At 31.1% G+C, this 25,934-nt stretch overlaps 1 protein-coding gene across 1 annotated transcript in view; it reads left to right on the top strand.

Moving 5' to 3' along the window:
- The window catches only part of LOC107437461 (protein tyrosine phosphatase 36E), a gene marked incomplete in the record, with an annotated part of 142,150 nt that overhangs the window by 94,257 nt on the left and 21,959 nt on the right, over positions 1-25,934 (top strand). The window contains 4 exon segments of the mRNA XM_043050753.2: positions 4,812-4,848; positions 10,702-10,799; positions 21,737-21,862; positions 23,322-23,473. Of these exon segments, the coding sequence (XP_042906687.1) occupies positions 4,812-4,848; positions 10,702-10,799; positions 21,737-21,862; positions 23,322-23,473 (413 nt within the window).

Here is a 25,934-nt window from a genome sequence, read left to right as displayed (position 1 = left end):
TGCTCACTATTTAGTTGGTCTTTTATGTCACAATCAGTTAAAAATGAAAACTGTTGCCAGCGCGAGAAAAGAAATATCATCGGTTTTATTGATTCATACATACGTACGTATTAGCGTTTTATATAATAAGATAGATTGAGTAACGCGAAGTTTAATACACCGTGGAAAATATTAATTCTTCTTATTGATTGAATATTTTAAGAAAGAATTATTACATCTTGATAAAATGTATTCCTCCAAATATTTGACAACGCAATGCCATTACCAAATAAAAATATATTATGTAATACAAAGTTTTATACACCGTGGAAAATATTAACTCGCCCAGAGTGATTAAAGATAGTAAGAAAGTATTATTACATCTTAACAAAATGGATGTCAAATCAAGGCAGCTGAAATCAAATTAACGTAGAAAGATTACTAACATCCCTCAGGACCGGTGGACGCTTTCTGAATTCTAGTTGCTTCTTTAACACCGACAGCATAACTAACAACATATTACACCTGACATAAATCCCTCTTGTCCGAAATTAGTGATAATACTATCCATCGAATGTAATCCTCGGACATGTCTCTGATTTCGAAGCACGTATTTTCTTAATGGAATGTTCCCCAATCATTGATCGCGACGTTTCGGGACTGCTGTGCAGCAGTCGACAACCTTTTTTCCCCCACTTAGGCTAATAGAAGTTGAAAGAAATTTAATGGATGGTACGGAAAATTCAATAATAAAACTTCGGAGCAAAAGGATTGACATTGTTGGGAGATGGCTCAATTCATCAAATTCTTATAAACGAAATAGATATTTTTTTTTTTTTTTTGCTCTTCCCTATCAATTTGTAAAGAGATGATGAAAGTGTTTGCGTCATAGCGAATTGTGCGGTTTAAGAATTATGTTTCACTTATGATTTATAAAAAGAGGTATAGTTTTTAATAAATCGATGAATTAATTATGTTCTAAAATAAAATTTTATGCAGTTGTAATATTTAAAACGAAAGTCGATTGAGGATGGCATTTCGTTCTTCTGGGCTCCTTAGCTTGAGCTTTTACAAACCCAAAAAGATACCAAAACTTTTTGTAGAACGATTTCGTTTGTAGCTTGTTTTTGGGCAGAAAAGTATTATGCACTTCTTTACAATGATTTATATGCAATTATATCATTTATGTAAGACTGTTCCTTACCTGATAAAACTAAACTGATAAATAATTTTTCTTAACTTTGGACTTCATTTTATCGTTTAACACGTTGAATGCCACGCGAATTTTACATAACTACAAACTATATTTGCTAACTATATTAGTCAGATTTTGCTAGTTTTTGAAAAGGTATAACATGACTTACCAGAAAAAAAGTGGTGAATTATATAAGCCTACGAATTGTTTAGAAATAGTGTTGGATAAAAATCTACTAAATTGAATTTATTAAACCAAGAATCACAATTAATAAACTACCACTTGAAAATATTTATTCGCTGTCCAGAGCAAGTTGACATCTCTTTGTACATAAATAAAACTATTTTTGTGCATTCTATATTGCATTAATTTCTTCAAACCATTTTTATAACTATAATAATTTTAAAAAAATAAAAAATTTACTCGAATTATGTGTTTCTAATAATCTTGGCATCGCTGGCCACCAGTGACCCCCATGGCATTCAACGTGTTAAATACAAATTTTTGGAACGTGCCACTTTTTCAATATTTCAAAGACTGGTAACTTTAATTTTTCATTTTTCGCACAGAAAAACTTAAATATTCCTATGAGTTTTTTTTTTCCAATGCCCACCTGGAGAATGACCTAGGTCATGCAGGTATCTGAAGGGCAGATTTGTTGGCCACTCTTTCAAGGGCACCATATTAGGTGGGCCAACGTTGCTCCCTCAGTAAGGACAGATAGTACAGAGAAGGAAGGAATATCCATGCCTTGCCCGGGATTCGAACTCAGAATCTTTCTGATGCAAGGGCAGTTCCCTAATCCCTACACAGGCCGGTCGGCTATATATATTCCTATGAGTTAAAATCTATTAATTATATAAAATTATATGTATTATGAACATTTGTTGCAGTTTTTAACAAAATTAATAGTTAAATGAAGAAATTTTTTTTCAATTTATATTCAGACCTGCTACCACTTTTCTCATTAGTGTAAAATAAGAGCCCGGCAAGTAAACGGTTAAAAAAATTACAGCCGTATGAAATTTTCTCACACTAATTTATAAAAGTTGTGGTAATCATGGATAATTTATTTCTCTTTTAAACGAGTTAGAAAAGAAAAGGGTTTGAAAATTCGTCCTTTCTGCTGAGTTAATCTCAGACAAACAGAGCTCACGTTAACTTTTTTTCTAAAAGCTAAAACTTGGTTGCTAAACTAATTTGTACTTAAATCTTATTTTTGACGAACAAGACATTTTTGTTTAACTTAAACATATCAACAGCATGCATACTTTTCGTCCGTTCGTTGTAGTGGAACTGGGCGTCTGAGGCCTAACGACCCTTTTCCCATTCATCCTGAAATTAAACTAAGAAGCATGCATGACAAAATTAAAGTTTGGGGAGCAAAATGGAGTTCTTGAGAGAAGAAAAATGGCACTTTGCCATTATTAGGCAATAACAAAGTTACAAGTAATAAAAATGTATATGAAAAAAGGTAAAAGTAAAGTACAATGGGAAAATAAACACTAATGAATATTTAAAGTATTTAGAGTTTGAAAATACATACAAAAGGGGGGCCAGTTAAAGGAATGTGAGGATGTGTGTAAGTAAGTGTGGCTCTGTTAAAGTAGAGACCCCGCAGTTCTGGTAATTACCACTCGTGCCGGGTAGCTCTCTACACTTAAGTTATAGGGATTAGCTTACCCCATACCTGCCAACTTTTAATCCCTTCCATTATCATTTTTCCTAGGGGTATTAAAATGGAATTAAAACTTCAATTTTAAGCAAACAAATACGTTGTATATGAGCAAACTTAAGTTGACAACTATGCTAGCTAGATCATGTAATTTGGTAAGGTACCTGCCCGCGCAAGCGGGCACTAGACCTCTGATCTGTGTTATGCCCTAGGGCGACTGAGACTAATGGCATTGGAGTTTAGGTAATATTAAAGTCTGAAGTAGATGTAAAAGATAGTGACTGGGCTGGGTAGTCGGCATGGTGGAGTAGTGATGCTCACTAAGACTTGTTCTCGAGACAACCATGATAGTAACGCATATTAATATATGTGCTTAATTTTTGTAAGAATAGTGGTGATCAAAATCCTTTAAAAATTAAGTTTATAAAAGAAAAAATAGTATATATTTACTACCTTTTTAAATATGAAAACAAAATCTTCCGGAAAATCCGGAAGAGTTGGCAGGTATGGCTTACCCCTTATCAGATCTCGAGAGGTCATACATACTTTCATACCTGCCAACTTTTAATCCCTTCCGTTATAATTTTTCCCAGTGGTATTAGAATGGAATTTCAATTTCAATTTTAAGCATAAAAATGCGTTGTATTTGAAAAAGCTTAGTCTGACAACTATGACGATCTGGGTTTGTTAAGGTGCCTGCCCGCGTTAGCGGGCACCTGACCTTTTCATCTGAAGTTGTGCTCTAGAGCGATTGGTATTAATGGCTTTGAAGAAAGATAAAAGGAGGAGTTCAAGGCAGTTGGCGGCTTGAATTATCTGCGTGGGCAGCTCAAATCATGAAAATTACATTTAAAATTAAGGATATGAACAGTTGAATAACAGTAAAAATGAGATTAAAAATATTTATGTACAGATAACTACAAGTCTGAAAAAATTGAATAGAAAATAAACATTATTTACAACTTGTAAATTACAAGTGACAACTATGATAGTAACACATATTTATATATATGCTTAATTTTTTTAAAAATAGTGGTGATCGAAATCATTTAAAAATTAAGTTTATAAAAGAAAAAATAGTATATATTTATAACCAACTTTAAATATGAAAATAAAATTTTACGCCTAATGCGTAAAAGTTGGCAGGTATGTACTTTTAAGTGATCCAAAATAATATTTTGCAATGTTTATAAAAACTAAACTGGTTAGCAACACTATATATTATTCAATAATTCACCTTTACTTTTATTGTCACATCAAAATGCGTATTACATCACAAGAAACAGCTGCGATTATGCAATGTCAAAGTAGAATGAGTAAATGTGAAATCAAGAATTTGACATTACACTAAATTTAGAATCTAACTTATATTAGTAAGTTGCCTTCCCAATCTACAAAGTATGGATTTTGTATTTAAATTACTCACGTTTGAGAAACCTTTATATCAAATTTTAAATTAATAATTCTTAATAATTAATAACTTCGTATACATATTAGTATCGTCGGAAATATGAATACAAGAGATTTTCTACCTTCTTTTGTGAACAAAGAACACTATCGAATTAGTAAAAGATTATTTCTACTTATGAAAACCATGATAGATTTTGTTTAGATAGATTTAATGAATGAAATTTATTTTCATTCATTAAATTTCATAAAACAGCAAAAATAGTAAAACTACCAATACTCAATTCCAGCTAAATTTTCCAATTTCCAATTTAATAAAAATTCCAGCAAACCTGAACTAAAATCATATCGAAATCCATTAGTATTATCAGTAATTAAATATATTGAATAATTATTTTTCAGTATTTCTAGAAGGCACTGATAATTTGATTAATGTTTCCTAAATATTTTTATTTAAGAAATATTTTTAAGGCATGAATGATATTGTTAAATGTAACTATTTCTGTATTATGTAATTTTCGTTCCTTTATTCAAAATGTTTATTTTTCTTTTTAGAGTATTTTGAAACCAAACGCTTTTATAGCTGCTCAGGGTAAGTATTTTTTTCATATGATATATATATTATATATACTATTGTAATAAGTTAAAGAAATATCAAAAATTTCTAAAATTTTTGATGACATTTGTTGCAGGTCCCGTGACCTTAAATAGGGTCAAAACCCACAGTTTAAAAATCTGTGTAAAAGATTTAAGATAATCAATGCAAACTAGAATGCATTATAAAATTTCAAATCTAATTTTGTGTTTGTAAGGGAGCAACTTGAAAATTTTTAATATTGAAAAAGCAGCTTAGAGAAACTAATTTTTACTCATTTTAAAGTTAGTTTCAAATTAGTATACTACCACTATTATTGAATATTAGTATTAGCATTTAATTAAAATCTAACTAGAGGCCTCCCTAGCCGAGCGGTATCGCCCGCAAAACACTCTGTTAAGCGTGGAGGTGGCGGGTTCGAATCCCGCCGTAACCCTGGATGTATTCTTGTATTGTGCTATATGTTCTTCTACTTGAAAAAGGTTAATAAGCCTTAATTGAGCACACAAGCTGCAAATTTATGTAGTGCCAATAAAATCTAACTAGCACTATCGTTTTGTAAGTACCTCCCACCTAAACATTTTGTTAATTTTACCCACCAAAGATATGGTCTTAAAAGTCAAATTAATTTTAGATAATAATCTAAATTAATTACTTTTTATAAATCGATCCAAAAAATATTTTAACCAGACACTGCTTGAAAAAACAAATGTTATAGCAAGAATTAGATACTACTTCAAAGAAGCCAACTGCTCCGGACAGGCCAAAATAATTAAAAACAAAAACGGTAAATAACTACAAAGTAAATTTTGCAAATATTTGACTACTTTTGCTTGCTTTTTAAAAGATATGCATGACATATGTACTACAAAGTGGTGAATTATATAAGCCTACGAATTATTTAGAAATAGTGGTGGATAAAAATCTACTAAATTGAATTTATAAAACCAAGAATCACAATTGATAAACTACCACTTTAAAATGTATATTTGCTGTCCGGAGCAAGTTGGTATCTCTGGTNTACTACCACTATTATTGAATATTAGTATTAGCATTTAATTAAAATCTAACTAGAGGCCTCCCTAGCCGAGCGGTATCGCCCGCCAAACACTCTGTTAAGCGTGGAGGTGGCGGGTTCGAATCCCGCCGTAACCTTGGATGTATTCTTGTATTGTGCTATCTGTTCTCCTACTTGACAAAAGTTTATAAGCCTTAATTGAGCACACAAGCTGCAAATTTATGTTGTGCCAATAAAATCTAACTAGCACTATCGTTTTGTAAGTACCTCCCACCTAAAAATTTTGTTAATTTCACCCACCAAAGATATGGTCTTAAAAGTCAAATTAATTTTAGATAATAATCTAAATTAATTACTTTTTATAAATCGATCCAAAAAGTATTTTAACCAGACACTGCTTGAAAAAAACAAAGGGTATAGCAAGAATTAGATACTACTTCAGAGATGCCAACTGCTCCGGACACGCCAAAATAATTAAAAACAAAAACGGTAAATAACTACAAAATAAATTTTTAAATATTTGACTACTTTTGCTTGCTTTTTAAAAGATATAGCATGACATATGTACTACAAAGTGGTGAATTATATAAGCCTACGAATTATTTAGAAATAGTGGTGGATAAAAATCTACTAAATTGAATTTATTAAACCAAGAATCACAATTGCTAAACTACCACTTTAAAATATATATTTGCTGTGCGGAGCAAGTTGCCATCTCTGCTACTTCATGTGAGAAAAAAAAATAATGTGAAAAATATGTTACAATGTTCAAAAAGCCATATATTAAAAATTCGGTTTCTTAGAAACTATTCGACCGATGTTGCGTAAATTTTGTATTTTAAAATCTAAAATTGAATTCTTTAAAATGATGTAAAAATTTATAGCTTACAATTGAAAAGTCTTCCGACTATTATTAAATAAAATAATAAATATATACTAAATGGTATATTTTGCATGGAATTATCTTAACGATAAACGAACTATAGAATTGTATGCAAACCATTTTAAATTCGCTTAAAAAAAATCGAGATTTGGCGAAATATGCAAAAAGTAAAATTAAAGAAAAAACTTAGGACCGCTTTTCTGACAAAACTATAGGGACTGTATTTCCCAAAATCCGGCCGCCCCCTATATTTTGAGAGTCATAATTCGAAATCTGACGGAAAAAAAGGTATATTTATTCAGAAAAAGAACGTTTTTGTGTCTGATTTCCTAACTAAAAATATCGTCTGAACTAATTAATTAGCATATATTAGCATAATTCGATCATTAGATCAAAATTTATTCAGGGTGGTCTGTTTTTTATTTTGCGCACTGTACACCATAATTCTAATTTTAATCTCTCAGTTAATTCTTTTAATTTTTTTTTATTGTTACATGCATTATTTATCAATTAGCTCGTTATTATTAATTTGAGACTACTTTTCACAGCAAAAAGAAATCTCAATTTTGAAAATACCCAACTTTTATCAACCGAAATGCATTTAATTTATTTTGAATTCTTTGAATATCTTTAAATTTTATTTTGTAAGTTGAAAATTATTTATATTTGTGAATATTTCATAACCGTGAAACATGCATTTATTTTGATCAGAAAAAGACGCGTAATTTATTTATCCAGACCTAGATTTTGGAAATAAAACAATTCTCTATATTTATTCTGTTAAATTCATCCTAGTTTATGCTTCTACTATCAAACGCTAGTAGTTTCCTTTTGTTATGTAAATACTTCCAGACAAAATATAAATTGTTTCAAATCGCAAGGGTATTATTTACGATACATCTGAAACTAGTTTTTGGCCTTCAACCAATTTTAAACAAAGTAATTGGAAACCAGAAAGAATTTTGCTTTCATACATGCGCACAAATTTCTGCCGCCGTTTCAATGTTTAAATTTATGTTAATACTGACTTGACTTATTTATTTTTGGATAAAAAAAATGATCGTGCTTTTACTTTTCTTTCTCTGTTTCGAAAAAACGCAATACTTATCCCCTGAGCTTAACTTTTTCTTTATTTACTGAATATTTTTTGTTATAGAGTGGGCCAGAGCCGCTTATGAAAGAAATAGAAAATATTCTCATGTTAAGTTAGATTTAACCCTTTGACGAATGGGACGCTGGTGTCTCTTTTATATATGTACTAGTGGGATGCGCCCCCTGCTCGCTAACGCTCGCCAACCCCCGATAATTGCTACGCAATCTTATATGGTTTGCTTCGCAAACCAAGCTCGCTTTGCTCGCTACTAACTCAGTTACATTGCAAATGCACAAAATTCTAAGAATTCAAAACAATCATTCAAATCCATATAACAACTTTTTTTTTAAAAAAAAATTACATCTTTTTAGTAAATACTAAGTCATTAAAATAAATTTGAATTCAAATAAATGACATGTAATTCGTTAAACCTATTAGAAATGTGCTATAGTATAATTCGTGATATAAATCAAAAATCGTCAAATAAATTCGTAATATATAAATTCGTGAAAAAAAGCGCTTTCGACAAAATACTAAAATAGAGATCTATCGACAAAGACTACTCACTTCTGCCTAGCTTAATAGTATGAGATTGCCGCAGCTGATGCTCTCTGGTTATTTCAGTTTCCTTTTTTAAAAGCGCTATATGTTGAGCCACCTCAGCTAGACTTGGCATGTGACATTTTTAGCGGCAATCATTGGTCGATTCGTCGTGTAAGAGAAATAGTAACGTAAACAAAACAAAGCAAACGTTGCCACCGGCGGAAAGAAATGCAGCCAAAATTTGGGAGCCACGTAAGAGAATTATATATATATAAGATTTTTTCTGATGTTCTAATTACAAGCAAAAATATATTTTGGTATTTTTAATCATAAAAAACAGTCTAATAGTTACTAAAATCTGTTAGATTATCAGAATTATGTTTGTGCTAACATTTAAAAAAAATAATAATAGTTTTCATATTTTTTTTTATATTCATATTCAAAATTTTATCAATGAATGATTTCGTAAAACTAAGAAATTTCAATAATAAATAACTGTTTCTATTTGATCTAAACAACTATAAAATAAGTGCAAATTTGAAAAAAATTTTTGTTTGGAAGGGAGTTCTGTTTGGAAAAGTTTACCTTTAACGCAGAAAAGGACACCGTTATTTCATAACCAAAAATTATTAAAATGCTAATCATGATATATTTCACTCATTTTGACGTAAATAAATACAAATAATGAAAAATATGTTTGAAAAAAATTGTCGGTGTTGAAAGGATAAACAGTATGCAAGAATTTTATTGAAAATTTGCTACCAGTTTTTTTTATTTAATTAATTATTTTATTTAAACAATAATTCTTCACCATCATTATTGCACAATTCAAAAATACACAAATTATAACACCAGGATGCAGCGAGCCGAAAGGGTTCGAACTGGGTGAGCTGTACTCCTGTTAATTTTCACAGTGAGCAATCCGGCACGAGCGGTAATTACCAGGACGGCCGGGTCGCTGTGCTAGCAGAGCAACACTTATTACACAAACTCAATTCGAATCTTGTACATAATATGTAAATAAGGTACATATTCTGTAAATAATTTAATTTTCTGCTCACTTCAATTTAATTGTATTCAATTCTCATGTTTATATTTGACTATCAGTACTATTTCATTGTGCTCAACATCTTAATTCCTTTAAATGGAGCTTGCTCCAACCCCTCTACTTTTATTATATGTTTTATTATTTCATCTATGTCTATTAAGCTTATGTCTTACAGATTGCGACGAATCTGTTAGTGGCCCTTCGAGCCAAATACTGAGATCAAACAAGTATCAAGCATCATTAATAAAAGCATTTACTATTATTTAAAAATACCATTTCTACTTCGTAATGATTGTATACAATTAATATTTACTCTGTATATTCTGTCACTGTAATATACCCCCCCCCCATTTATTTCACTAATTTAAGATTTTAAGTCATTTGAAAATATAAAGGCGNCCACACAATTATATATATATATATATATATGTCGTATTTCTAAATTCGTTATAAATAATAGTTCAATTAATTCATGTTTACAATTGAAATTCGGTTGTAATTTTGCTATCGCTAACTAAGAATTTTTACACTTAAGACTACCAATTCCATCAATTTGGTGGCTTCCTGATTTATTTCTTTAAAATTGTCATTGTGTGTGTTCTAGGATTATTTGATGACTTTTAATGAGATATTAGAGCAGTTTTCTATTTCTATTCAATTTTCAGTCAGCCTTATTTACTTTTATGATCTGTATGGCCTACACCTATTTATACAGAAAAAAGTCAAATTGACAATCAATAGAAATTACGAAGTATTTATTCCCCAATGTTTCAAAAAATTTTATTTTTGAATTTGAACTCGTAACAAAATGATTGCTTCAGCATTTTTAGGGGGATGGGCCTTGGCCTATTTAAGTTTTTTCTAAATTCTGTAAATTATTGCTATTCTTTTTATCTGTTCATCTAGTATGAGTTTTATTCCTTCAGTCGAAGTGCAGCAAAGACGTATGCTCTAACATTTATTTACAAGTTCAATAACTTGGTTTAAATTTATTTAGAATTAAACTAAATAATTTGAGCCTAAAAAATACTGATTATACAAGATATCAAAATAACACATATGCTGATATTTAATCAAGCCTTCTAAATCATGAATAAAAAGAATCTTATCTATAGAAATATTATTCAACAACTTTTGATAAAATTAACTTATAAAAAATTTCAGAAGTTCCTCATACGAAATAAAATAAACTCTGTTAAAATATTTTGTTATTTATGCAAATATTGATTCAAAAGACACTAACATTTGGATTTATTTTCGATTAGGACCCAATGAATTCACTGTTTCCGATTTCTGGAGAATGATCTGGGAACAAGAATCATATGTTATAGTCATGCTCACTAAAGTTTTTGACTTCATACGGGTAAGTATTGATAAGATAATTACTCCTTTTAATTAGAAGTGGTTTATACAAAATACTTAAGGCATCAAATAGAAACTTCATAATTAATGAATTTTAATAGCGTATTTTCAGAATTAATAATTTTTAACTATATCCATTTTCTTAAACATGCATTTTCAGCTGTGTTTATTTTTTTTAATACGAATTTTAAAATATGTCCATTTTCCTAAATACGCATTTCGAGCTGTGTTTATTTTTCTTAATACGCATTTTAAAATATGTCCATTTTCTTAAACACGCATTTTGAGCTGGGCTTATTTTCTTTAATACGCATTTTGAAATATGTCCATTTTCTTAAACACGCATTTTGAGCTGAATTTATTTTCCTTAATACGCATTTTAAAATATGTCCATTTTTCAAAACACACATTTCGAGAAACACTCATATTCTTAAACATGCATTTCGAGCTATGTCTATTTTCTTATACACACATTATTTTCTTATTATTCCGTTTCGATTGGCGCCCTTAACAAGCATTTTGAGCTGTGTCCATTTTCTTAGATACATAATCTGAGCGTTTTCCAGTATAAAAAAGCTCGCCAAAGATTTGTTATTTTTAAAAAAAACCTATGTGACAGTAGTAACATTAGTTATTATCTACTTATCTTAGACGCTAATTCTTTACCAATTTTTCAAAAAAGTACTTTTTACATATATTTATATGTAAAAAGTACTTTTTATGTACTTTTTACTTTTTATATATGCGCAACCGCAATACTAAACGGGAAATGGGTTAGGAGAGAATGCAAGACAAATTTCTCACACGTAATTTTTTTTAAAATAAAAGTTAAATCAAAGTAAAATTTCGAGGTACAAAAAATAGTAAATTTGCTAAAAAAATTGCCAATATTGCTAAAAAAGGGTGGCTATAATCTTAAAAAATTTTGAAAGGTGGCGACAAATATTTTATAAATAATCGTAAATTTTACTGATCTTAATTGTTTCAGTTTTAGGAATTCAGTTGCTCAGTTGTAACACACATGTATTTATTTTTATTGTTAATAATATTTCAGTTAAAACGATTTGCGTCTTCGATCTTTTTCTGCTAGATTTTAAATTTTTATGACTAGTCTGAAAAAAGATTTCATGCTAAAACATGTCACAAATCTGAAGAACCAGGTAAAGTTTAGAAAGCAATTTTATTCTACTTAAATCTTTACGGAACCTTTTTTTTTAAAGAATAACATCGCGTCTCAGATGGCGAGAAATCATGTTTTACTGGAAATAAGTATATAGTTTCCTCTTAAAAAATTCTATTTGCCATTTCAGTTTAAACTTCATTTAAAAGTAAAAGCACTGCTAGGGATTGAGCGGTTTAAATTTGTCTCGATTTGAATAGGTTCAGAATAAAAATTTAGTTTACCTTTTGTATTCTCTGGAAATCCAGCAAGGAAAAGGACAGCGAAATTAATTTCATTGTGACATAATTTTCTTTTTTTAACGGTACATACGCAGCTAGGTTTGGGGTTGGCTAGCAGAGCATCTGTCCTCTTTTCGTCAGGCTAACCGTAAAAGATTTTATGGTTTTCCTCTTCATATAACGCAAATGCTTGTTAGTTCCACCAAAAAGTCCTCCACGAAGGCAAATTTCTCCTAATAATTGTTCCACGAGTTCCCTTGATTGGCATCAAAATTACAAAGCTACGCAGTTGAACATTAGCTGTTGTAAACCCATAAAATTGGATCGGTTGTTTAATGACGGTTATAAAAATGCAAAATAGAAAAAAAAAATAAGTTGATCGACTTTTTTCCCCCATCATTTCATTTTTAATTGTCTTATCCTTATTTTTAGTAAGCTTAATTTATATTTTATATCTCACTGTTAACTTTGTTGTCTTGGAGCTTTATCTATTCTAGTAATGAATTTGTTTTCCGTGTATATACATAGGTTGAAAAAGAATAAATTAAGTAAAAATTATGGATTTTTTAAAAGGAAAACCAAAAAGAAATGCTGTAAATGTTGAAAATGGTTGTTAAGGTTCTATATTTATTATGAATTTCGATATTTTATTTGGAAAGCCTGATAAGAAATACTAAGGCAATTTTTGTTATAAAGTCTTGTCCTTTAACTAAATTAAATCAATCTATTGTTTTTCTAAAATTATTTATTTCTGAAAAAAAAATCGTTTTTTTGCTTTCATTGGAATTTTACTTTTATTAATTTCATAAAGGCAACCGAAATATCAAATAGATAATGGATTATTGATTAGATTCAAAAGTAATTAAAAATTTCAAAACTATTACTGGTTAAAAAAAGAACTCCTAATTCGTAGATTCCCTTTAACTTCTAGCGGAACACCATTTGGGAACCTCATACCTGCCAACTTTTAATCCCTTCCATTTTTCCCAGTGGTATTAAAATGAAATTAAAACTTCAATTTTAAGCAAAAAAAATACGTTGTATTTGAGAAAACTTAAGTTGACAACCATGATAGTAACGCATATTAATATATGTGCTTCATTTTTGTAAGAATAGTGGTGATCAAAATCATTTAAAAAATTAAGTTTATAAAAGAAAAAATAGTATATATTTACTACCACTTTAAATGTGAAAATAAAATCTTTGGGAAAATCCGGAAGAGTTGGCAGGTATAAAATCTTTAACATATGTAAGAGAAAAATAAAGGCTTTATTTATTTTTAATCTATCCAGAGCTGCGAACTTGCTCCGGACAGCGGATAAATATATCCTAGAGGTGGTCTCTCAGTCTACGATTTCCAGTTTATCTTTATATTATAAAAACTTTGTTTTCATATTTAAAGTGGTAGCAAATCTTATTCCATAATATAATAATTATAAATGAGTTTAACCATCACTGCATATAAATAATTGCAGCTAAGATATAAAAGCATGATCAATTCTAGGTTGCCTGCACATTTTCAGAGATGCCAGTCTGATCCGGACAGTAAATATATATTTTAAAGTGGTAGTTTATCAATTGTGATTCTTGGTTTAATAAATTCAATTTAGTAGATTTTTATCCACCACTATTTCTAAATAATTCGTAGGCTTATATGATTCACCACTACATAATACTTAAGTATTGCTATACCTTTGAAAAGAAAGCAAAAATAGTCAAATACATGCAACATTTACTTTGTAGCTACTTACCGTTTTTTTATTATTTTGGCGTATCCGGAGCAGTTGGCATCTCTGCATTTTAATCTCGTCTAAATGTAAATGCATACCTGTCAAATTTTCCGGAAGATTTTATTTTTATATTTAAAGTGGTAGCAATACTCAGCTTATTCCAATTGAATTATAATGATAATTATAAATGAGTTTGATCACCACTTCATATAAATAATTACAATAAGTATATGAATAATAATCCTTGCACTGGCGAATTTCAACGGGATCAAAATATAAATATATTTTTGAGTCAGATTGTTTTTCGTTTATTGTTTTACAACCACTCTGAAAATCCATTCTCGGAAAGATTGAAAGTTGGCAGGTATGTAAATGTATTTTTGATTAAGATTTCTGGCCCGTTCCGTTTACCCCGTTGACTGTAAAAATATTAATAAAGTGGTAGTAAATGAAATGGCAAAACTTGTAGTAGAAGTATATTTACGGTCACTCTTTAACCGGTTAAAGCCCAGCGTCATATATTTAGGACAGTTTCTTTTTTCAAAGACATTCATTGTGGTGGGAAACTTTTTCCAGTATTTTCATTTATCCGGGTGAATTAAAAGATTCTCAGGTACCACAATGATTTAGTTATTTCTGATTAGATATAGAATTATAAGGAGCAAGTACTTTATGATCTATCAAAGACTTCTTGAATGCTCTAACTGTAGAAAAATCAATTAATTTCGATAATATATTTTACCACTTTTTCCATAAAACCACTTTTTGTATCATTTCAATACATAAATTCGGGACAAAACGGGTTAAAAGCGTCCCCGTGCAATAAAGTTGCATTTCATATGATACTTTGAACTTTTGATAGGCAGTGGTGGAAAAATATTAAATTAAATATAATTTAAATTTCGATACCATTGGAAGATATGTTTTTACAAAGCGGAGCAAGCAGGCTGCTCTGAGATTGTTTTTCGATATTTATTTTATTACCACTTGGAAAATCCATTCTCGGAAACAATGAAAGTCGGCAAATGTGCACTTTGTTACAGTTGCATACCTGTCAACTTTTAACCCTTTCAAGGATGACTTTCGCCAGTGGTAGACAAATGGAATATAGATTGCAATTATAAACACAAAAATTTTGAACATGTAGAAAAATAGTATTTTGAACAAGTTTAGGCAGTTTTCAACCTCTCATATGTGGTGGTTATCTTAGCATCAGCCCCGCTAGGGGCTCTAACTAATTCATCTGAGTGGGAATAAATAATAAATCACCGAATAGCAACTGAAAGGTGTAAGTTCGGGTTCAGTAACATTTACTGAGAGAAAATTAAAATAAAGTAGCGGGATTAAACAACCAAATTTAAGAGAGAAAAGAGGTGCACAGTAGCCTCAGAGAAAAGGAAAAATGCATGATAATATATGCGCAAAATTATATATAAGTATTTACAAAATTTACGGGACGAAACTTGATCGGATACGATAGGTCTTCAATTTAGATTTTACATATTAATTTATATACTTAATTTTTTTTTAAAAATAGTGGTGGATCAAAAAGATTATAAATTAAGTTTATAAATGCAAGGAATATATAGAAAGCATACATTTTATTACCACTTTAAATACAGAAATAAAGTTTTACGCCAAATGCGTAAAAGTTGACAGGAATGCAGTAGTGACTTATTGAATTTTTTCAAAGTTGGCAAAGTTAACCAAAAAACTGCGAATTTTGATTTATAGTTTTCTACCGTTTATTAAAATATTTCATGGAATCCGGAGCAATGACTATCTATGACTTTCGACACATATTTAAATAGGATCATTCTAGTTATTTATTCCAGTTGTTAATATTAATTTGTTAGAGCTTTTATTTTGGTACCTTCTTTTCCTAATAAAAGCCATAAGATTTTCTAAATGAATAAAAGAAGAGCAATGTTTATTTATTATCAAACTCTTCCCATCTGTACGTCTTACAGAGAACCGTAGACTCGAGTCAAGATTTATGGAGGAAAAAATATGATTTATGACTAGGACATAAAAACTCCTGATGCATAGACATTTAGAGGGACAAAAAAATTGTTTTGGTGCTCAAACCGCTTTTGTTCTCTAATACTTTTCAAAATATTATTAAAGAAAGATCGGATATAATAGCATTGTACTCAGACCATCGCCAACGAGAATATTTTATAAGAATCTCTGAAAGTAATTTTGTTGTGTACTACTTTAAAAAAACATATATATATATATTGTATTAAAAAATTTCAATCGATAATACAAATTTTATGTCAGATATATAAAAATGCATGAGTTCTGTTATACGTGCACAAATTTAAAAAGTGAATAATTTGATTAACGTTTGATCTTATTATTGGATTTTTATTTACTAGACTTAATCAATTTGTTGCCGACCAGCCTGTGTAGGGGGCAGGGAACTGTACTTGCATCAGAAAGGTCTTGGGTTCGAATCCCGGGCAAGGCATGGATGTTTATTTCTCTCTCTCTGTGTTCTATGTCCTTTCTCCTTTGTGTCTGAATGTGACCAGCCCTATAAACGGGTTGTGGTTGTGTGAATGGCGTGGCAGAAGCCATAGATGGCGCCACTGGCCATAGATGGCGCCACTGAAAAACAGGAACAACGCACCCCTATTTCCTTAAACAGGCATACAACAAAAGAAAAAAAAATCAATTTGTTTTTATAAAGGGGATTGTTCAGTAGTGAAGACTATATTTTAAGTTACGAAATNACAGAAACTCTATTTGTTGGGAGCATAAGATAAATGATCTGTTTGACATTTATTACAGTATAGTTAAAAGTGATATGCATAAAGGAGTGAAATATGACACATTTTATGGGAATGCATTCATTTTCAGTCCCAACACCTACAAGTTTAAAGATGGAGGACTAAAAAGATATTTAAAGAAATGAAATTAGAGTCCACTATAACCGAGTTACCAAGCTATAAGCTGTTCACTATAAGCGTTAAAAATAACATTATTTAAATAGGAATACGGACGGGACCACTAAAAAAGTTCACTACATCCGAGTGTTCACTATATCCCAGGTTCACTATAGCGGGGTTCGACTGTATATATATATTGTATTAAAAAATTTCAATCGATAATACAAATTTTATGTCAGATATATAAAAATGCATGAGTTCTGTTATACGTGCACAAATTTAAAAAGTGAATAATTTGATTAACGTTTGATCTTATTATTGGATTTTTATTTACTAGACTTAATCAATTTGTTGCCGACCAGCCTGTGTAGGGGGCAGGGAACTGTACTTGCATCAGAAAGGTCTTGGGTTCGAATCCCGGGCAAGGCATGGATGTTTATTTCTCTCTCTCTGTGTTCTATGTCCTTTCTCCTTTGTGTCTGAATGTGACCAGCCCTATAAACGGGTTGTGGTTGTGTGAATGGCGTGGCAGAAGCCATAGATGGCGCCACTGGCCATAGATGGCGCCACTGAAAAACAGGAACAACGCACCCCTATTTCCTTAAACAGGCATACAACAAAAGAAAAAAAAATCAATTTGTTTTTATAAAGGGGATTGTTCAGTAGTGAAGACTATATTTTAAGTTACGAAATCAGATACAAAAACGTATTTTTGTATTATGAAACGAATCCGAATTTACACACCTTTTTTTGGTCAAAGTTGGATTGTTGACTCTCAAAATATGGGTGAGGTGTGGGCAATCTGGAAAATGTAGTCCCAATAGTTAGTTCATTGGAGTAATAAAATGTTTGGACTCTTAATGCTGGTTTTATTTTTTGAGCATTACACTATAATTCTGAAACTTTTGAAATGAATCGAAAAAAATTTCCACACAATTATTTATAAGAATTTATTTCATGTAAAAATGATTGTTTATTATTTTTTATTACTTAATTTAATAAGATTGTTTTAAATTTATTTTAATTTATTTAATTAGAGTCGAAAAAGTTCAAACAGTTCGGCACACAAATTTACGCATCTTAAAGTAGATAATTTTAAATACCAAAATACAAAATTTTAACTTAATTGAATTAATAGCTTCTAAGCTGTTTAATTTTAAAATGGAGTTTATTTAAAATGCGATTTTTTAAGAACTATTTGGTCGATTTCGCTAATTTTTTTTATTTTTAATTATTATTTTTTGTCAGATATTTCAGGTTTACTTAAATAAAATTTTACTTCTGGAAATGTTTTGGGTAACAAAAGGCGTAAAACATTCGCATTCTTAAAATGATCCATGATCACTAAAAATGATTGCTACTGCATAATCTCTTTTGACACGCACGATATTCACATTTTATGCATAATTCTAGAATTCTCCATCACCATTTGCATATGTTTATAATACAGGAACTACATAAAATAGTTTCAAAAGTTTTCGCTGAACTAACGTTTAATGTATAGTACACTCAACATTAACACATAATTATAGAACTTTACAAACTTTTCAAAACATGCCCAAATCTAGAACTGTACAAGGAAGTTCTTAAGCATTTATTTTTTAAAAAAATAGGATACATTAAGTTGAAAATTAAAAGAAGGAAATAAAAATATATTGAAACAAATAACAAGCAAACAAATAAATAAAAATAACAGAATGCTTCGAAACAATTAAATATACAAACTTTGCTTGTCTTTACTTATTTTGAAATAGATTTTTTTTAAATTTTATTTATGAATTTACAGGATTTTCTTTACTTAATACTTTAAATCTATATAATATTAAATATTTTAATTATTGATATAATAAAAGAAGTTAAGTAATTAAATATGAAATATTACAAAAATGTTAAATATTTATATTTTAATTTTTTTTTCTTTATTTTCTTTATCAAAAATTTCTTCGACGGATTTTTACAAAAAAAAATTGTTGACTTCCTTGCAGTGGTCGCAACTACCTATAAAAAAAACTGAAAAGTAGTGATCAATTATTTAAACTAAAAAATAAAAGTTTTAATTTATTTGAAAGTTAAAAAAATATTTAATTTTAACTTCATTTTAAACTTCATTTTAAAAACAACAGAGGATGAAATCTTTAAGCAAAATAATCTATCTATCTATATTATATAAAACGCTAATACGTATGTATCAATAAAACCGATGACATTTCTTTTCTCGCGTTGGCAACCGCGGACCCCGGTCACTTCTTCCGAAGATTTGACCGTAGTGAGCGGAACTTTAGCCGGATATTTCATCACTGGAACTGTGAAAGAATAAAGATGTAGTTTTAAAGAAGATTGATAAATAATCACAATCTATATTATATAAAACGCTAATACGTATGTATCAATAAAACCGATGATATTTCTTTTCCCGCGTTGGCAACAGTTTTCATTTTTAATTGATGGGCTTCGGCGCGTAAGAGCACGTAGTGTGCATCATATGGTTGATCTATATTATATAAAACGCTAATAAGATTTAATTGATAGGCTTCGGCGCGCAAGAGCACGTAGTGAGCATATCATATGTCTAATCGGGTGAATTCTCACCGAGTTATCAAAACAATTCTCACAAAATTATCTTCATCGAAGCCGATGCTTTACATCCGGCTTTCAGTACTATTTCATATTGTTTTACAACACATGGTTTTATCCCTCTGGTGGGAACGACTTTAAAACAAAACTTACAACAGTTACTTTTCTCAACAACTGAAATTTAGAANTGTCTTTGATGATAATATATTATGTCTTTGTGCTAGAACATTGTGTTCATTGGCGAGCGAGCGCAGCGAGCCATGGTTCACGGCGTGAACCACATAGGATTGCGTAGCAATTCTCGGGGGTTGGCGAGCGTTAGCGAGCAGGGGGCGGAGCCTCCTAGTATTATATAAAACGCTAATACGTATGTATCAATAAAACCGATGATATTCTTTTCTCGCGTTGGCAACAGTTTTCATTTTTAATTGATAGACTTTCCTCGCGCAAGAGCACGTAGTGATCATCATATGGCTAATCTATATTAGATAAAACGCTAATACGTTTTAATTGATAGGCTTCGGCGCGCAGCGAAAGAGCACGTAGTGAGCATCATACGGCTAATCGGGTGAATTTTCTCACCGAATTATCAAAAAAATTCTCACAAAATTATCTTCATCGAAGCCGATGCTTTACATCCGGCGTTCAGTACTATTTCATATTGTTTTACAACACATGGTTTTAGCCCTCTGGTGGGAAAAACTTTAAAACAAAACTTACAACAGTTACTTTTCTCAACAACTGAAATTTAGAATAGTGTGATTAAGAAAAATATGTGAACTGTTTGCAATTTCAAATTAATATTGAAATGCACAGGTTTAGAATTTTCTACAGTGAAAAGTTTTCGGAACTTCAGTGTTCAAAGAAGTATACAAAAGCTAGACGTTAAGAGCGTATCCAATGAGCGAGCAAAACGAGCATCGGATTGCAAAGCAATCCGAAATGAACTGCGAAAGCAGTTCCGGGGGTTGGCGAGCACCAGCGATCAGGGGGCGAGGCCTCCTAGTATTATTTAAATTGTTTAAATATCGTAGTAGTTAAAATATCTCGTTCCTCTATAATAAGCGAAAAGCATCTTAACCAACCGCTATTTTTAATAGGCCTCAGCGACTACATAAATTCCGAAGAAGTCAAATGCCAGAAAATAAAAATAAAGATATACAGGAGTGAGGAGTCCGCCTCGAGGAGAAGTACTCAGTCTGCAACTTCAGTTCAAGTGCAGCTGTCTTGTGGTGACTGTTTTAAAAAGTTGCCTTGAATATCTTTAATATACAAGTTTTATTATTTAATTAGCTACCAATTTATTAAACTTGTGAAGAAAGGGGTGCAGTTGGCATCCCTGAAAATATCCACATGATGATGCTCGAAAATATTAAATTTCTGTTGTACACTTACCAAGTTTTCAAAAGTAATATACCTTTAATTTTACATGTTATTTCAAAAATGACTGCTAAGCAAAATTATTCATGTTCACTAATACCCTGAAGAGCCAAAAAAACTGGTATATCTGCCTAATATTGTGTAGGGCCCCCGCGAGCACGCAGAAGTGCCTCAACACGACGTTGCATGGATTCGATCAATGTGTGAAGTAGTGCTGGATATAATTGACACCATGAATCCTACCGGGCTGTCCATAAACCAGTGGGAGTAAGAGGGAGTGGGGATATCTTCTGAACATCAGGTTGCAAGGCATCCCAAATACGTTCAATAATGATAAACCATCTTGCTTTTGTTATTTTTCTGAGGATTTTATTCTGGCATATTTTGAGTTTTTTAAGGAGTGATGTGGAGATGTTGCACCAAGCTGGAGATGCATAAGTTAGGATTCTAAGAACTGTGCTAGACACTCGTTGTCTTATATACGCGTTGCCGATCGCAGAGCTGTACTTTGATTGGCTCTATACCCCTTTATTTGCATACTCATGCATGTACCAGTTTTTTTGGCTCTTCAGTGTAGATCTTAATATAATAATCAGGAAAATGTTTGAGCGTGAGAAGTGGGGGCACAATTGAAAGCAAACCAAATTAAGTGAATAATTTCAATTTTCGAAGAAAACACTGTTTTATGCGACGGAAACAACAATTATTGCGAAACAATCTGTGGGGTTGATGAGTGGCAGCGAAAAAGTGCCTTAGCCTCAAGTGTGTAAACAAATATCGGAATAGGTACTGTAACAATTATTTTGTATTTTATCTTGTTCTAGAGAAATATCATTGTTTTGTTTCGAAGTTATGTATGCAGTAAATTAATAGTATTATTAAGTTACTGGAATGAAAACGAAATTGTTGGAAAGATACTTAAATTTTTGATCCAAATAACTTTGTTTTTTAAAATCCAGGTTATGTGTGTACAGTATTGGCCAACAGACCTTGATAAACCAGAGGAATACGGAAACATTGAAGTCACTTTACTTGGCGAAGAGCAGCTTGCGAATTTTTTCATTAGAACACTCAAAGTTCGAAAAGTATGTATTGTAGTTAATATTAATTAAAATAGAAAAAAAACGTTTGTCAAAAATATATGGTATGTTTCTGATATCCACATACATTTCTAAACGAGTGATAGTCCATATGAAAATTTAGAACGTCATAGCAACAAATGACTTGGCATCGTAAACCTCTAGAAGTACCTCCACATTACGATATAGCTGTTCAATGATTTATCTGAACAGGTGATCTTATGCAATTAAATAATCAAATCATAAATTTAATTTATGTTAATTCTATGTTTACCATTATTAATTTATGGAAATTCATTACAATAAGTCCAGACATACGAAAGATAGTATACGAAACATACGAGACATACTACACGAAAGATAGTGTACGATTAGTAAATAATTAAACAACCGTTTTATCGTATTTTATAGTTTTGGTGCCTTGTGCGCCAAATCACTCAGCTCTGATTAAGCAGCTATTTCTGAACCTATTTGAATGCTACTTTCGATATTTATTTAAAAAAATTTAGATGCGTCTTATGATAACTAGTATCGGCTCAAAAACGTAGGGGCGTTGATAGGTAATTGTGCCAATGGTTTTATAAAACCAGGTGGACTGCGCTGCTAGCATCTTATTCCCCCTTGAGAAAGGTTTGATCACCGCAGATGGCTAGCCGAGCCAACGCCTCCTACAATTGAAAGCCTCCACACGGTTTTTTGTAGGTAGTCCGATCAGACCACTGTGAAAGTAAACCAGTTTACGAAAGATCCATTTAATGGAAAATCTAGTGAAAATAAGAAAGTGGTAGCAAATATATGTCTAAAAATTTGTTTAATTTATGAATATGATTGGTTTGTTTTATTCACTACAGATTCAATTCTCAAATATATAAGGTAAATTTCTCTCATTCACTTTTTACAATAGAATTTGGGTTCATGCGCACTACAGGTTCACTTTTTAAATAGTCTGCTCAGACTACCTATAAGAAACCATGTGGAGGCTTTCTGATGTAGGAGGTGATGGCCAAGCCGGGAAGTGGGTTTGTGGCTTTTCATGGCCAGTGCGTTAATCGTAATCCACTGAGCTCAAAGCAACCCTTGTGACAATCCTCCTACTTCAATCATGCAGTAAAACATTTTCTGATAAAATCGTGGTCTCGCCAAATAATCTCCAGAAGCAAGTGTGCAGTGGAGGGATATAAGAAGAGAGATCTACCTATAGAAGCGCAATCCGCCTATTGTGAGGAGTGGAGGTTATAATGAAGGTAATTACTGAGCGCAGTCCACCACTGCCTGCGCAGGGAAACAGCAAGTCCATAGCGGCGCGTGCAATCGTATTTCAGCAATCAATTCTTTGTTCTTATGACTTGCCACACTTTCCCTTCAAATATGTAACCTCGTCAATGAGTAACCTTGAATAATGATCCGAAAACTAAAATCAATGTACAGTTTCAGAATTTGTATTAAATTCAGATTTTATTTGCAGGCACAAGAAGAACGAGAAATTGTTCAACTTCATTACACCAATTGGCCTTCACACACATGCCCTTTTCCTAGTGCATTATTAGAATTTAGGAGGCGTGTCCAAGTGTATATGATGCGTTATCCTAGTACGGGACCAGTTATTGTTCACTGCAGGTAATCTATTCATTCAAGTAAAAAAACTTAATTGCAATTTTTTGACTATACTATTTCTGACTGTATTTGTTCCAATATTTAAATGTGTTTAAGACTTTGATACTTACATTCTTATGCTTAAATTATAGATTAGATCTTTTCCAAACAAAATATTATTGTTTACTCTTAACTTCCATCATAGGGTACAATAAATTTCTTTTTTTTTTCTTAAAAAAAGAGCTGAATCATTTTGAAATTATAAATAAACCTTCAATGGTTACATTATAGCTTTACAAAAGTGGTTCATTGGTTAAAGGCAATGAGCTGTCATTGTGAAGGACTGGAAAACAGAAAGAAGCGCGTACCCCTCTACATTAAAATAAGTTCACTGATATCGACAAGTAGTATAAGACAACAGCAGCAACCAATATTAGACCTAGCTAAAACAACACCCTGATTAAGCATTCTATGATAATAATTTGTGTTAATGACTATAATACCACGTATTAGAGTATTTATTTACTAAATTAGATAAATTTTATAAAATATATAAATTATTTACCATTTTACTTCCATCCATGCATTCATTGAAATTTAAATTTATTAACTAAAATTGAAATAGGAGAAAGCATAAAATTTCTATCTCTTTAAATATGTAAGAAAATCCTCCCGTTAAATCCGGAAAAATCATTACGAATGGTCACATCAGAGAAAAAACAATTGCAATAAGATTATTTCATAGCTGTCTAGGATATTTGTATCATAAATTCAAATATAAATTGGTATTTTCTCATTCTGTAGGGAATGAATAAAATACGAAAAATAAGATGCACAGTAGGGTCCGTCTAATAAAACTAAAATATATCAAATCCAAATATATATAACATTTTTCACTTGAAAAGTATTTATTTCTAAAAACACAGCAGTATGTCTTGTATGTACTGGCAACTCATCCGAAGAATGGACCGATTCTGAAGTATGAAATCTCAAAAATGGTAAATTGATTCATTGAAAAAAAAAGCTATAAATTTATTCAGCTTCGTCAAGAACTTCAGTTTTTAAAATTGTTTTTTGAAAAAAAAATGATTAATATTGTCTATTGAAAAAATCTATGCATTTATTCGGCCTTGTCAAGAACTGTTCTTAAAATTGTTTTTCGATAAAAATCTTAAAGAATAGTCATCCTATTTTTATGCTTTCTGTTTTTAATCCCATAAGTCTGTTTTTTATCTTTCACCTTGTATTTGAAGGATAAATCATTGAATTCTTTTAGATTGATTTTGGCAGTACAATCTTTAGGAGAGTTGTAGCAAGATCAAAAAGAAATATGTGAGTTGTTTATCGCTAAGAATTGATTTGACAACTAATGGTGGCATCTTTCCATTTAAATTGAGAGACCGCCAATTTTTATGCATTCTTTTATAGCTTGTCGCTAGTCAGCATTTCATTTTGAGTAATGAAACTTCCTTAACTGACGCCAAAAATTGTTCCTCATAAATTTTTTATCAATAATTCATTTGTAAACATTCAAATTGCTTAGTGGTGAAAATAGGAGAAAATTTAAATGATTGAATGAAAACTGAAGTTGCCAAGCATGATAAAAACATGAAATATTCTGATAAAAACTGCTTCGCTAATAAACGCATCCCTGCCAACTTTTAAAGTTTCAGAGGATTATTTTTCAAAGTTGCAGTAAAATTAATAGTTAATTACAATTGTAGGCCGAAATACATTATTTATTTGGTAAGACCTAAAAACCTCTATCATAATGAGTTGATTTAAAATTTGAACTGGGCACCTGGGTCACGAAGCGACCCCTATCCTACCGATAACATTTTGTATGCATTCATTTTATTTTTAATTTTATTTCATAACCGTCGTTGAAAAGCAGACCCAACTTTATGGGTTTACGACAGCTAATGTTCAACTCCATATCCTTGTAATTTTGAACCCAATCCAGAAGACAAGGGAACTCCTTGATCGAGTATTGGGAGAAATTTGACTTATTGATGGAGCTAACCAGCATTTGCGTTACATGGAGAGGAAGCCCTCGAGAACCTCCCACAGTTAGCCAGACGGCAAGGGGACTCTAACCCATGATCCGTCTACCACTGAGGATATTTCACGTCAGCACTGTGGCCGGTGCTAGACGGATGCGGAATTCGTATTGCCTGGGATTCGAACCCGGTTGGAAGGCGAATGTTCTATCCCCTGAGCCATCGCGGCTCTGTATGCATTCATTGGGGTATGCAGTTATTGTGGGGTTGCTTTAAAAGATATATATATATATATATATACATATATATCATACCTGCCAACTCTTCCGGATTTTCCGGAAGATTTTATTTTCACATTTAAAGTGGTAGTAAATATATACTATTTTTTCTTTTATAAATTTAATTTTTAAATGATTTTGATCACCACTATTCTTACAAAAATTAAGCACATATATCAATATGCGTTACTATCATGGTTGTCAACT

This window comes from Parasteatoda tepidariorum, chromosome 9 (genome assembly GCF_043381705.1).
Source record: "Parasteatoda tepidariorum isolate YZ-2023 chromosome 9, CAS_Ptep_4.0, whole genome shotgun sequence".
In the NCBI taxonomy this organism is placed as follows: Eukaryota; Metazoa; Arthropoda; class Arachnida; order Araneae; family Theridiidae; genus Parasteatoda; species Parasteatoda tepidariorum.
The sequence above is the reverse complement of the archived record's forward strand: the minus strand, read 5'-3'. Positions and strand labels throughout refer to the sequence as shown.